Source organism: Ornithorhynchus anatinus, chromosome 11, assembly GCF_004115215.2.
Source record: "Ornithorhynchus anatinus isolate Pmale09 chromosome 11, mOrnAna1.pri.v4, whole genome shotgun sequence".
Classification (NCBI taxonomy): Eukaryota; Metazoa; Chordata; class Mammalia; order Monotremata; family Ornithorhynchidae; genus Ornithorhynchus; species Ornithorhynchus anatinus.
In genome coordinates this window covers 24,646,281-24,661,710 of record NC_041738.1, presented here as the reverse complement: position 1 = coordinate 24,661,710, position 15,430 = coordinate 24,646,281, and the positions used below count along the sequence as shown (strand labels likewise).

General features: G+C 41.3%; 1 protein-coding gene across 4 annotated transcripts in view; it reads left to right on the top strand.

Annotated features, from left to right (window-relative positions):
- Positions 1 to 15,430, top strand: part of PHKB (phosphorylase kinase regulatory subunit beta) — a 239,896-nt gene that overhangs the window by 58,946 nt on the left and 165,520 nt on the right. For all 4 annotated transcript variants that reach the window (XM_029075680.2, XM_029075681.2, XM_029075682.1 and 1 more), the window contains 2 exons: positions 3,554 to 3,661; positions 5,917 to 5,997. In XM_029075680.2, the coding sequence (XP_028931513.1) occupies positions 3,554 to 3,661; positions 5,917 to 5,997 (189 nt within the window). The remainder of the gene's footprint in view (positions 1 to 3,553; positions 3,662 to 5,916; positions 5,998 to 15,430) is intronic.

Sequence of the window (15,430 nt, the reverse complement as noted above, 5' to 3'; positions counted from 1 at the left end):
TGCCATAATTCAGTCCCCACTCCCTAATACCCTCTTACACCTCCTTCATCCTTCCCTGCCTACTCTCGCAGTTGGATTTAGTTCCAGAAGTGGATTCTGGGGACTTTTAGGCAAAATAAGTCAGCTAAAATCAATTTGAAGTGTCTGAAACATAATTTTAACGGAGCATACTTACTTGCTTTGGCTAAAACGTTACATATAGCTGTTCTGTAGATGGAGAATTCATGCATAAGCTGAATGATATACTCCAAAATGCCTTAGCAATACTATGAAAATTTGCAACATCTATTGCATTAACATGAATTATTGCTGTGAATCACCTGTCTTTTGAACATGTGCCAACTACAGCTAGTCTCAAGCTTTTTTTTTTTAATCTAAATTTGTACACCCATCCTTGCATTTCTTGGGATGAGAGGGGGTAATTCCTGACACCATATTTCATTATGTGAAAAATACAAACTCTGTGGTGGTGATTTGATAATGATGACAGGCCATTTAGTAGATTCCCTGAAAAGTGTATTGGGAGGCAAAGGATCATTTTTATTTAAAGAACAGAAGCAAAAACCCTTCTGTGTAACTGTAACTGAAAATTTTCTTTTAGTTGTGTGTGAATTATAAATGTATGTAAATATATTCCATTCACTTTCTCAAAAGATGGGTTGTTTCCTTAGAATTCCAGATTTCCTGCAAAAGGCAAATAAAGTGTGTGTACTTTAGACTAAAATATGATTACCCTAATCATGATTTTCCTTTTTGTTTGATACCCAAAATGGCAAAACCTCATAAGTCCTCTTATTTGTGAATATTGCTTCCAAGGTGTTTCTTCTTATTTTTGAATATTGCTATGAAGTTGTTTTTATTCCCAGAAAACATTCCCCTTTAAGCCTCAGAGTTTATAGAACTGGAGTTTTATTTTTTCTGATTTTTTACATTAGTTATTTTTTACAGCTTCAAAACTCAAAGCACAGTTATGCAACTTTCTATTTAAGATTCTTCAATCTTTTATTAGGTGATAGGCCCCCTTCAAAGTGATTCCATTTATCTCCTTATGCTAGATTTTTATATTTTCTGAGGATGGATGTAAATGACAAAGTACCAAAATGTCAGCTGCAGAGATTATTAATGTGATAAGATTTTTACTCTTTTTCTCAAATGGTAGAAGTAAGATATTTTGCTGCAGTTCAATCATTTTGCTCCGAAGTACCGTGAAAGACCTTGGGAGAATATAACTAAAGGAATCCGAGAGGAGGAAACAAATTAGCTTCTCTCTGGGTATTTTAAAAGCACAAAATGTCCACTGTGGTTCATAATATGACAGTACAAATTTTTGGTAACTTTCTGGAAGTAAAAAGAAAAAATCCTCTCTTACCAAACTGAGTGGCACTGGGCTTGAGCTGTTGTTCCCAGCATGGCTCAGTGGAAAGAGCACAGGCCTGGGAGTCAGAGGTAGTGGGTTCTAGTCCTGGCTCCGTCACTAGTTAATTGTGTTGCTTCGGGCAAGGAACTTCACTTCTCTGTGCCTCAGTTCCCTCATCTGTAAAGTGGGGATTAAGACTTTGAGTCCCATGTGGGACAGCCTGATTACCTTATATCTACGCCGGTGCTTAGAAAAGTGCTTGGCACATAGTAAGTGCTTAACAAATGCCACCACTATTAATATTATTTATTTCCCCTTATTTCCTCAACTCATCTTACTCAATTCACATGTTCAGTCTAACACGAAATCCTGTTGTTCTGCCTTCATAATATTGCAAAAATCTACCTGGATTACTGCATCTCTGCGTAAGGACTCTCTGCGTCCTTTCTCTCCCCACTCCAATCCATACTAAATTCTTTCACTCTGCTGCCCAGGTCATTTTTCTGAAAAAAAGTTCAGTCCCTTCTCAAAAACCTCCATCCATCATCCATCAATGGTATTTACTGAGCACTTACTCTTTGCAGAGCACTGTACTAAGCACTTGGCAGAGTGCAATACAACATTAGTAGACATGGTCGCTGCCCATGATGATCTTGCAGTCAGAGGGGGAAGCCAAAATAGATATATGTAAATAACATATAAATTTATATCCTCTTGTGTAATGTACAGAAACTTCTTACCACTGGCTTTTAAGCACTCAATCAGCTTTCCCCTTCCTCTGTTAACTCAGTCATTTCCTACTGCACCTAGCCTGCTTACTTTGCTCCTCTAATACTTGTACTTAATTTTTTTTCATCTTGCCATCAACCCCTTGCCCACACCTTCCCTTTGGCTTGACCTTCATATCTGATGGATCACCACTCTCCCCACCTTCCAAGTGTTATTAATATCACATCTCCTCCAAGAGGCCTTCCCCTCCTAAGCTTTTATGTCCTCTCCCTTCTTTAAGCACTTGATATTCACCCAGCCTTCAGCTCTACAGCACTTTTTTTTAATGGTGTTCTTTAAGCACTTTCTTTGTGTCAGTCAATGTTTCATGCACTGGGATGATACAAAGAAATCAGGTTGGACACAATCCATGTTCCAAATGGGTCTTAAAGTCTTAATCTCCATTTTAAAGACGAGGTAACTGAGACACAGAGAAGTTAAGTGACTTGCCCAAGTTCACAAGCAGACGAGGGGTGTAAGCAGGATTAGAATCTAGGTCCTTCTGAAACCCAGGCCCATGCTGTATCCACTAGGCCATGCTGCTTCTCAGTACTCGTATACATATCTGAAAATTATTTCAATGTCTGTTTCCCCCGCTAGACTATAAACTCAGTGTAGGCAGGAAATGTGTCTACCAACTTTATTGTATTGTCTCCCAAGCCCTTAGTACACTACTCCGCACATAGTAAGTGCTTAATAAATGCCATGGATTGATGACACCTAGTAGATACTCAGTATTTGCTGTTGATTGATAGATTGAGTGCCTTTAACTGACTCAGTGCACTGTTAACACAAATAAGAGTTCTGTTCCTACTGTCCAGGAACTTATATGTCTTTACTATTAACAAAGTGTAAGACATAGAAGTTGCAGTTAATGAAAAGACTCCCAAGTATGGTTTGAAATCTACTTGTTCAAATGGAGCTTTGTTCATTTACGGTACTTTTGCGAGATTGAGCATACCCAGCATATTGGATCGTCACCCTAACTATGGCCTGAAACATTTTTCAGAGCAAATATTTTGTAAGTACAAAGTGCAAAGCAGGGGGACAGAATTGGCTGAAATTCCATGGAGGATTTCATGTGAGCATGTAGAACCTTATTTGATGCCAATAGGAAATAAAGTCTTAAATTTAGAAAAACCATTGCTTTTGAATTAGCTTGCACCATTCTAGATGTGTTTTGTTTACTAAATATCAATTAAATATTCAACTGACACCCTTACTGTTCATATGAAATGATCAATTATGAGCTCCACGTCTTGTAGTGCTCACTCTAGTAAACAGATTATATTTGTGTTCTTTATTTTGGTTTAGACCGTGCAACCCTCCTGCAAATCAGAAATGTCTTCCCAGGGAGGGTTCATTTGAAAAGTGAGGATCTGTGTGCTTATGGGCATCCGTAACTTGTCTTTTATTTTTGGCTTCTAGGTTCAGCAGTTCAAGCAAGATCCCCGTCCAACAACGTGCCTCCATTCTATATTCAATGTGCACACGGGAGATGAAGTCTTCTCCTACGAGGAATATGGCCATCTTCAGGTAAAGAAATTGCTGGAAACAATCCTGTGTCTAGTACTATTTGGTCATTTCACATCTTTTCTGCTCATACAGTATCTCGGTGATGGGTTTACCGATCGATGGGTTAATGATCATACAGATCGGAAAATGTTTGCTAAAACTTATTGCAGTGTGCTCTGATTCTCAATCAGCCAATGGTACGCATCAAGCCTTTACTGTGTGCAGGATATAGAACTCAGCGCTTTGGCAAGTGCAGTCTAACAAGAGAGGCAGATATCCAGGTCATGGAGTGATAAAGTATAAGGATCTGTCCACAAGTGCTGTGGAGTTTGAGTGAGAATCCAAGTGTTTAGGGCTTACCGTCCTCTAGACTGGAAACTTGTTATGGGTGGGGAACGTGTCTGCTAATTCCGTTGTACTGTACTGTCCCAAACACTTAATGCAGTGCTCTGCAGAGAGCGCTCAATAAATGCCATTTATTGATTACAGACTTTCATTAATTCATTCAGTCGTATTTATTGAGCGCTTACTGTGTGCAGAACTCTATAGAGAAGCAGCGTGGTTCAGTGGAAAGAGCCCGGGCTTTGGAGTCAGAGGTCATGAGTTCGAATCCCAGTTCTGCCACTTGTCAGCTGTGTGACTGTGGGCAAGTCACTCAACTCCTCTGTACCCCAGTTACCTCATCTGTAAAATGGGGATTAAGACTGTGAGCCCCACGCGGGACAACCTGATTCCCCTGTGTCTACCCCAGTGCTTAGAACAGTGCTCTGCACATAGTAAGCGCTTAACAAATACCAACATTAATATATTAAGCGCTTAAGGGCATAGGTGACACAGAAGGGGTAAGATTACTAATGGTGTAGTCTGTTATGCACTGATGAACTCTACATCCTGATTTGGGAACTTTATTAAGCCTATGTATCTCTACTAAAAGAACTAGATAAACTCCAACCTAAACTAATGGCTACTTCTATTTAAATCCTACTCCAAGTTGCTTGGGAGTCTTCATTGATAGTTGGATATTCTTCCTAAGAAGGCATGGGGGCATTTTCTGCAGTTCCTAGAGAGAAAACCCAAAGAGGAAGTCACTTGCTTTGTTCCTCAGGGAGCCACTGATAGGGCACTGATGACTCTCTCATAGTTACTAGAACACGCTGCTTCACGTGAAGAATTTCTTCTGCCAGGGATCTTCATCTTTGGCAGGGATGAGTTTCATGCCTGAAATGGGAACTCTGGGTGAACAGTGATCCTCCCTAAGTCAGTTTGGATCAGCCTGGGTTCCAGAAGTAGCCTGATCTTGTTAGATTCTCCCCCGGCCCAAGGAGTCATTGGTGGGTAAACACATGATGTCATCTAGGGCATTCAGCAATATCTTCAGCGACAAATGGGAGAAGGGCCCAACACCGAGGAAACACAAATTCCCATCATCATCTATTTAATGAAAGACCTTTTAAATTACTATTTCCAAACTGTGTTCTGGTGTTTTCTTGTTTCAAACTTCACTTTGGAAATCATTTTTCATGTTAAATTGAACATTTTTTATGTCCTTTTCTTTAACCACCCCCTTACGCATTCTTATAAAACTGTTCAGTAAAAATGATTTTTTTTCATTGCTGTTCCTCCAATTCTTTTGTTATGGCTCACCATATGAAGATGACAATCTCTAATAGCCCATTAAGCCAGAAGTTGAAAACAAATCATTTTTTTCATAAATATAATTTAAACGATATGCGGAACTGTTGATTAAAATTAATACTTCCCTGTAGGTGGTTGCATTAATGCTTTATTCATTGGGAGTCAGAGAGGATTTTTTGTTGTTTTTTTTTTTTTTTTTAAGATAGCTGCCTTACTGTTTATGCTATTACTGACAAGGTTCTATTGTCTTACTTGCCAGTAACTTTATCATTTACATAAATTTGAGATGGCTTGACATAATATAATTGCCTATGGACTAAAACTGTATTCCCTAGCAAATATGCTTTAAATCCAGAGTTTGCGAACAAGTCTTTGAAAACAAATGTTGTAGAAACAGTTGTTAACCACACTGCTTGCAGCAGTTTTCCTTACCCAGTATCTCCTCCCATCATTATGTTTCCAGTGCGTTTATAGAAGAGGCCCATAGCTCTCTTCTCTGAACCAAACCACCGGCTTGTATCGTAGCATAGAAGGAAACAGTCCGTCTAAGCCCCTGTTTTAAGAAATGACTTGCAGCTTGTTGTTGACTCAAGTGACTCTTCACCTCTCCTGACCTTTTGATTTTTTTCATTTTCCTTTAGATAAATGCCGTGTCACTTTACCTCCTTTACCTCGTGGAGATGATCTCCTCAGGACTCCAGATTATCTACAACACAGATGAGGTATTATTACCTGAATTCGTTGGCTCATAAAGTATATCTGAAGTATCCTCATTGTTTGATTTTATTTATTTTTTTGTGCATCGTGAAAGTGAGTTATCTCTTTGATTCGTGTAATCGGTCATCAAAAGATACATCAGAAAGCCCTTTATTTTTTAGAGCCAGACACTTTAAAGATAAACGAATGCGTAGCAGGTTGTAAGAGTTTATTGCTGCAAAGGCTACGTTTAATGTGCTTGGAAATGAAAATTTACAATTCGCCAAAAAAAAAAAATCAGCAGTGATAAAAGGGTAATGTCTTTAGCAGTTTTTCCTTTCTCTATTCTTTTAAGCTCCATCATTTTCATAGTCCAGGCTTTAAAAACTAAAAGCAATTATTTCAACTCATTGCAGCATTCAAGTAGTTGCTGTTTTTATTGACTCGAGCCCCAGCAGTGTGCTGTATCATTTAGAAAAAAACAATACTATGCCCAGTTCCTAGTCTTAGGTCCCTAATGCTTTTTCATCGTCTGGTGGTATTGTAAGTCCTTGGACTTACGCGATGGGTTCCTGAAAACTTTATCATAATCTGGAACCCACAGTCCCTTAAGGACGTGCTGGAGAGGAAGGCTTATTGAGAGCTGAGTGGCCAAATTCAACGAGTGCAGAGGGAGGAGGGATGTGGAGGGACCAAAGCTCAGGGAGGGGGCTTTCAGGGAAGGAACACGGGCCTAGTGAGGTATTTTTCGAGGGAAGGACTATTTGTAGAAGAAGGGGAAGAACCTGTGGCTCGTTTAATTCATCCATTCATTCAGTCATATCTATTGAGTGATTACTGTGTGCAGAACACTGTACTAAGCTCCTGGGAGAGTGCAGTAGAACAATAAACAAACACAGTCCGTTTCCTCAGTGAACTAATGTTCTAGAAGGGGAGACAGGTATAAAATCGGTGGCCCTTAGAAATAGACTGGGACAGAGTGCGAACCCCTGAAGTAACTATTTTGGATGAAATGATTTCTCTGAGGAAATCACTGGTCCACAGTACCTGCTGGCAACTCCTGCTACTGCCTGCTGCCGCCTCCATGACCTCTGACCCCCAGGCTGGCCTGAAGCAGGCCAGCGGAGGGGAGGTGGGAAGGGTGGGAGGAATACACTGTGTTGCCATCCTCCATTCATTCATTGTTGTATTTACTGAGTGCTTACTTTGTGCAGAGCACTGTTCTAAGTGCTTGGGAACATACAGTAAAGCAACAAAGAGTGATAATCCCTGCCCAAAAGGAGCTCACAGTTTAGAGGTGGGGAGACAGGCATCAGTGCCAATAAACAGACATCGATATAAATATATAAAATTACAGATATATACATTAGTGCTGTGGGACGGGGAAAAGGAGGAAGAGCAAAGGGAGCCGAAGGGAGTGGGAAATGAGGAAAAGTGGGGCTTAGTCTGGGAAGGCCTATTGGAGGAGATGTGCTTTCAGTAAGGCTTTGAATGGGAGAGAGTAATTGTCTGGCGGATTTGAGGAGGGAGGACGTTCCAGGCCAGAGTTAGGATATGGGCCACTGATTGGCAGCAACTCAGGCAGGGTTGAGATTGAGGTACAGTGAGAAGGTTAGCACCAGAGAAGTTCAGCATCCTCCGACCTTGGCAGCCGCTGTCCCTTAGGCTTCCCCAAGTCCAGGCCTCGGCTTAGCTGCCCTGTAAGAAGCCGGTAGGGACAACATTAAGTGGAGGAGGTAATGTTGGGGAAATGGCAGGCTGCTGATGGCGATATATTATGGGAATAAAGAGAAGACATACTGTTCTCCAAGGAACTAGGGCTATTTTTTGACTCTACTTACATATTTTCAGGGTGGTAAATAGTTTTGGGGGCCATACACCCTTATTCCCCTCACAGGATCACACCTGGAGAGTTTCCAGTACTCTACGAGTCTCGTCTACGGGAGGGAGAGTCAAGCAGAGGCATACCTATTCCAGTCCTAGCTTGGGCAGTGGCTAGCAAGTAGAAGGAAATCTGCTGCAAGTCAAACCTCACCTGTGCTAGGTAACAGTGGTATGGGAGAGAGTTGAGGGCGGAGACTCAAGTTTACTGCGCAGAAAAAGGTAACACCGAACCATTTCTCTATTTTGACCAAGAAAACTCTACGGATACACTACGGAAACGATTGCTGATGGAAGTGGGGCGTTCTGGGAGTGATGGAGTCCCTGGAGTCGCTATGGGTCAGAGACGACTCGACAACATAAAACAAAACAAGACACCTGTATTATCTTAATAATTCAATGCCACCTCCCTCTCCAAAGCTTTGGTCTGTTCAGTTGATGGTCACAATGGATGTAGGTGCCTTAAGCTCAAGCATTTTGTAGGTTCCGTTTAGGATACTAAGAGGTCGGAATTGCCGTGGAAAGCTTCAAGTACTATCCTTAGGGACTTGCTAAAGTAGTTTGGTGGCAAGAACCACTTCTAATCCCAATTTTGTAAACCTCTTGTCATGCCTTACCCTCTGACTGATGATGTTGGAGTCTGTCATCAAGAACAACAAATGAACCTTCATGGAGTAGTGGATAGAGCCCGAGCTTGGGAGTCAGAAGATCATGGGTTCTAATCCCAACTCTGCCACCTGTATACTATCTGTGACCCTGGGCAAGTCACTTCACTTCTCAGTGCCTCAGTTACCTCACCTGTAAAATGGGGATTAAGTGTGTGAGCTCCATGTGGGCAGTGACTGTGTCCAATCGGATCAGCTTGTATCTACCCCAGTGCTTAGAATCGTGCTTGGCACATAGTAAAGCATTTAACAAATCCCATAATTATTATTATTATTATTCAAGATCCAGAACTGGTGCCAAGAAATTATTAGGAGAGCAGCTTGTGCAATATCACTCTAAGACTTTCTTCTTTCCCAGTAGGGTAGAGCGTGCAATGAGTAGGTAAGCAGCCAAGGGTGCAGCCCACGAAGTCATGGGTTCTAATCCTGGCTCCGCTACTTGTCAGCTGTGTGACTCTGGGCAAATCACTTAACTTTTCTGTGCCTCAGTTGTAAAATGGGGATTAAGACTGTGGGCCCTGCATGGGACAGCCTGATTACCTTATATCTACCCCAGTGCTTAGAGCGGTGCTTGGCACATAGTAAGTGCTAAACAGATACCATCATCATCATAACAAAGTGCACACTGAGAGGTTTTGGGTTTTTTTACATTTGGGACCCATTTCTGACCAAAGTGATCACAGCGAGGTGTTAATACGGTGTCATAGTAGCATAACTCATCCTTAGTAGTTGCTTAGTATCTTTGTTGCCTGTGCTGGACAATTATACGTGCATATATACATTATATATTATGGTATTTCTTAAACAGTTATTGTCAGGACTCCTGCTGGACCTGCCCACCTTACAGAGTGCCTTAGATCGCGGGTAGATCAGAAACTCTAAGCATTGACGGCCCAGCCTCATGAGACCTTCCCCTGTTTGCAGACCAAGCCTCCCGACACCATAGGTCATCCCACTGGACCACAGCCAAGCTGACACTCAGGATACTCAAATGCTGGTCGTCACGGGGATGATGACATTGATCGTGATAGTGACCATTTTCCATACATTCAGTCGTATTTATTGAGCGCTTACTGTTTGCAAAGCAGGGCACTAAGCATTTGGCAGAGTATAATTCAACAACAGACACATTTCCTGCCCCCATGAGCTCACAGTCTGGAGGGGGAAACAGACATTAATAAACACAAATAAATAAATACATAAATTACACATATTTATTCATTTCATTCATTCAGTTGTATTTATTGAGTGCTTACTGTGTGCAGAGCACTGTACTAACCACTTGGAAAGTACAATTAGGCAGCAGATAGAGACAATCCCTACCCAACAACAGGCTCACAGTCTAGAAGGGGGGAGACTGACAACAAAACAAAACAAGTAGACAGGCATCAATAGCGTCAAATTAAATAAATAGGATTACAGATATAAGCACATCATTAATAAAATAAATAGAATAATAAATATGTACAAATATACATAAGTGCTGTGAGGTGGGGAGAGGGATAGAGCAGAGGGAGGGTGTCGGGCCAATTGGGAGGGGAGGAGGAGCAGAGGAAAAGGGGGGCTAAGTCTGGGAAGGCCTCCTGGAGGAGGTGAGCTCTCAGTAGGGCATTGAAGGGGGGAACTGTGCTAGTTTGGTGGAGGTGAGGAGGGAGGGCACTCCAGGCCAGCGGGAGGACTTGGGCTGGGGGTCGACAGCGGGACAGGTGAGAACGAGGCACAGTGAGGAGGTTAGCGGCAGATATTACATTTGTGCTGTGGGGCTGGGAGGGAGGATGAATGAAGGGAGATACGGTGATGCAGAAAGAACTGGGAGAAGAGAGGAGGGCTTAATTAGGGAAGGCTTCTTGGAGGAGTTGTGCCTTCAATAAGGCTTTGAAGTGGGGCAGAGCAATTAGCCATCTGATACAAGGAGAGAGGGTGTTCCAGGCCAGAGGTAGGATGTGGGTGCGAGGTCGGCGACGAGATTGAGGTACAGCGAGAAAGCTAACATTTGAGGAATGAAGTGTGTGGGCTGGGTTGTAGTAGGAGAGTTAGCGAGGTGAGGTCAGGGGGGCAAAATGACTGAGTGCTTTAAAGCTGATGGATATGTGGCTATTCATATAGACTGAAAGCCCTTTTGGGGTTCGGAGCCAGGCCTTTTCAGCTCTGTTTTTAAGTGCCAATAGTGTCCAGCTCATTCCTGACTGACAGTTGATAAAATAAGCTAATGAACATGGTGTGAACTGAGAATTTGTGTCATTGCTGCCAGATCTGGCATATGCTATGAAAATGAGGCAAGCTCTATACAGGAGCATTCTATTGTTCCAATTTGTCTTCCTTTGGAAACAAATCTGTATTTTACATTAAATTTACACCTAATGTTGTTAAACTGTTAACTGTTCTGGTCTTCCCTCTCCTAATAGAACTTACTTATTTACATATGAGGAGGGGAGGTGTTAGTGAGCTGCTTGATTGCATTCTGTAAACTAGCTTCTCCCCAAATGAATTGTCTTAACGCGAAATGAACAAAGCATTCAGAAATGCATCCACAGAAATCTGGTTTGAGAGAAAAGAGAGAGAGAGAGAAAGAAATAAAAAGTAAGTAAATTCAAAACCTGGGGCCTTTTAATTTTTTTTTAAGTTTGGGCTTTCTTTTCTACTTATAAAAATAGAAACTGTTAGACAGTTAATAGAAGAAACTGAATACCCAAAGGAGAAATTTATCAGCTTGTGTTAGGCCAGCTGGTTTATTTTCTAACTATAAAGGGATATTTATTCTACTAGTGCATTTTTAAAGATTATTTTTTCTCCTCACCCCTCCTTTATTTTGGTAATGGTTAAATTAAAAAAACTAACAATCTCCACATTTTTAGTTCTATATTTCCTAAATTTATTTGATAAGCTCCTTGTGGCCAGAATCATCTATTACTACTCTTTTGTATTGTTAATAATGTTGGTATTTGTTAAGCACTTACTATGTGCAGAGCACTGTTCTAAGCGCTGGGGTAGACACAGGGCAATCAGGTTGTCCCATGTGGGGCTCACAGTCTTAATCCCCATTTTACAGATGAGGTAACTGAGGCCCAGAGAAGTTAAGTGGCTTGTCCACAGTCACACAGCTGACAAGTGGCAGAGTCGGGATTCGAACCCATGACCTCTGACTCCCAAGCCCAGGCTCTTTCCACTGAGCCACGCTGCTTCTCATTGTTCTCTCCCAAGTGTTTAGTACAGTGCTCTGCATATAGTGTGTGCTCAATAAATACCATTGATTGATTGAGGGTGTCATTTGGCTCAGGATAAGATACCTCTCAACCCGTAATACCAAATGGAATGTTTTCCCTTGAGGGAGTTTCAATATAATCCTTGTTCTAGACATTTTTGAAAATGGAATAAAAAAAGAATAAATTTCTTAAGGCAGACTGTAGTTGTTCCTGCAGTAATGTAAAGCAGCGTGGCTCAGTGGAAAGAGCCTGGGCTTGGGAGTCAGAGGTCCCGTTATATCCCAGCTAGACTACTGTGTCAGCCTTCTCTCTGACCTCCCTTCCATCTCTCTCACCCCTCTTCAAACTGATTCTCTTCCCCTCTTCAAAACCCTACTTAAAACTCACCTCCTCCAAGAGGCCTTCTCAGACTGAGCGCCTCTTCTCCCTCTACTCCCTCTACCACCCCCCCCTTCACCTCTGCGCAGCTTAACCCTCTTTTCCCCCCATTTCCCTCTGCTCCTCCCCCTCTCCCTTCCCATCCCCTCAGCACTGTACTCGTCCGCTCGACTGTATATATTTTCATTACCCTATTTATTTTGTTAATGAAATGTACATCGCCTCGATTCTATTTAGTTGCCATTGTTTTTACGAGATGTTCTTCCCCTTGACTCTATTTATTGCCATCGTTCTTGTCTGTCCGTCTCCCCCGATTAGACTGTAAGCCCATCAAACGGCAGGGACCGTCTCTATCTGTTGCCGACTTGTTCATTCCAAGCGCTTAGTACAGTGCTCTACACATACTAAGCGCTCAATAAATACTATTGAATGAATGAATGAAAGGTCATGGGTTCGAATCCTGGCTCTGCCACTTGTCAGCTGTGTGACCATGGGCAAGTCACTTAACTTCTCTGGGCCTCAGTTACCTCATCTGTAAAATGGGGATTAACTGTGAGCCTCACGTGGGACAACCTGATTACTTTCTATCTGCCCCAGCTCTTAGAACAGTGCTCTGCACCTAGTAAGCGCTTAACAAATACCAACATTATTAAAGGGAATTTGCTTTATGGAACAGCTTCAGTTGTTCAGGGCAAATGAGATCACAGGAAGCTTGGCAAGTCAGTAACTTGGTTAAGAGGGATTATATTGTTTTGTTAATCTCTATGAGAGAGGAGTTTAAGAGACCTACTGTGGTTTGGTGCCCTTGTTTTTTTCCCCAGAATTTGGATCACCTTGTCCCTGCTATCTTTAAAATTAGGTGCTTTCAAACATTAATTATGGTATTTGTTAAGCATTTACTATGTTTAAGGCTCTGTTGATGATGATGGTATTTGTTAAGCGCTTACTATGTGCTAAGCACTATTCAAAGTGCTGGGGTAGATACAAGGTAATCAGGTTGTCCCACGTGGGACTCACAGTCTTCATCCCCATTTTACAGATGAGGGAACTGAGGCCCAGAGAAGTGAAGTGACTTGCCCAGAGTCACATACCTAAGTGGCGGAATCAGGATTAGAACCCAAGATCTCTGACTCCCAAGCCCAGGCTCTTTCCACTCAGCCACGTTATTCTAAGCGGTGAGGTAGATATGAGTTAATCAGTTTTAGGAATAATTTTGCTTTTTCCTTATTTCATTTAATAAAGACTCTTTAAGGTTATGTAATAGAAATCCACACACCACAACCCCTCCATTCCCCCCCTCAAATTATGGTGATTTTTGCAGCTCGCCGTATAGATCTTGTTCTCTGAATTGTGAGATTCTTAAAGCTACAAATTGCTGAATAGAGCAATTTAATTCACTAAATGCATGCCAGGTTATGCTTCCAGTTTCTTTTTTCTTTCCAAAATCCAGTATTTGTAAGCAATATGAGAAAAATAAACTACTATGCTACTAAATAAGGCTATAAAACACTTAGGAAATAACCTATTCTGTTACACTTTATAAATGCAAAATCAGTAGTAAAAGTCAGAATGGGTGCTAGGAAGCTTGAGGATAGAACTACAGCATGGCAAAGTGGAAAGAACATGGGGCTTGGGAGTCAAAAGGTCAAGGGTTCTAATCCTGGCTCTGTCCTTTGTCTGCTGAGTGACCTTGGGCAAGTCACTTCACTTCTCCGGGCCTCAGTTACCTCATTTGTGAAAAGGGGATTGAAACTGTGAGCCCCATGTGAGGCAGGGACTGTGTCCAACCTGATTTGCTTGTATTCACCCCAGCATTTAGTTCAGTGTCTGGCATATAGTAAGCGCTCAACAAATACCATTATTATTATTATCTTTATTATTAACATGGTAAAGCATGACCTGTTGGAAAGAGCACAGGCCTGGGAGTCTGCCACTTGTCTGCCGGGTGACCTTGGTCAAGTGACTTCACTTCTCTGTGCTTCAGTTTCCTCATCTGTAAAGCAGGGTTGTATGGGACAGGGACTATGTCCAACCCGACTATCTTGAATCTACACCAGAGCTTAGAACAGTGCCTGGCACATAGTAAACGCTTAACAAATACCATAATTATTAGGACGTGGATTGCATCCAACTTGATTATCTTGTATCTATCCCAGTGCTTAAGACAATGCCAGGTACATAGTAAGCGCTTAGCAAATATCACATTATTATTTATTTTTAAGAAACGGGCATTCTCGTTAAAACCGTGGTGCCTTTTACAGGTTTGTTTCACGCATTAGGCTCGTGACAATAACCTCTTTTAATTACCTTCTTGGTCCGGCCTTTTAAATAGCTCAACCATTTTGTTTGTTATTCTCTAATACTCTGTGATATATGACCTTTAACAACCTTCAGAACCACATCCTCCCTTTCCATTTAATTTTCTTCAAGGATGAACTTTTCTTCATTCAATCTTATCTATGGAGCGCTTACTGTATTCAGAGCACTGTACTAAGACTTGGGAGAGTACCACACAACAATATAACCTACACATTTTCTGCCCAAAATGAGCTATCAGTGTAGAGTACTAAGGGAGAATAGAAAATTGTGTTTGGACTAACAAACCTGTTGGGAATGTTTCATATTTGTGTTTTTTTTACAATTGGTCTTCTCCAAATTTGACCAGATTTTTGACAGATGTTGGATTATGCATTGCATTAAAAAACCCCGCCTTGTCCTAATTTTACTTGCATAGATATCTGTATTAAATGCTTAGTACAGTGCTTTGCACACAGCGCTCAATAAATGTGACTTAAATGAATGTTTATAGATTATTCTACTTTGGCCAAGTCTTGAGCAGAACTTTGTAGATTTTTTTTTTTGAACAGTGGGAAAATTGGCTCCTTTCTTTGTTAAAAGAATTTTTCTAATTTCACTTAAAAGCTGGATTAAATAGCTTGCAGCTTCAGGAATTTTTCAGAGCTTTCTCTCTCTAGAGACAAGGCAAGCAAAAATACAAGAGGGAGGTCCAGTAATATTTTATTCATTCAGCATATAGTGGGTAGAACCTCTTTCTGCAAGCCTAGCTGGGGTTAAATTAGAAGTGAATTTGAGAGGTAGTGTAATTAGAGACAAGACCAAAGCAGCATATTTACTTCTCAATCTAAATATTTAATTATAAATATTCATTTTTTATGACTTATGAAAGCAACCAGTAGGTGTTTTTTCAGCAAACAACCCATAAAAGGGACATAACCCCATCTCTCCAAATTGTCAGCTGCAGATTTGTCATGGCTCTGGAAATGAAATAACATTTTTTCATATTTTAGCTGACTTTATTGAAGAAACCTGGC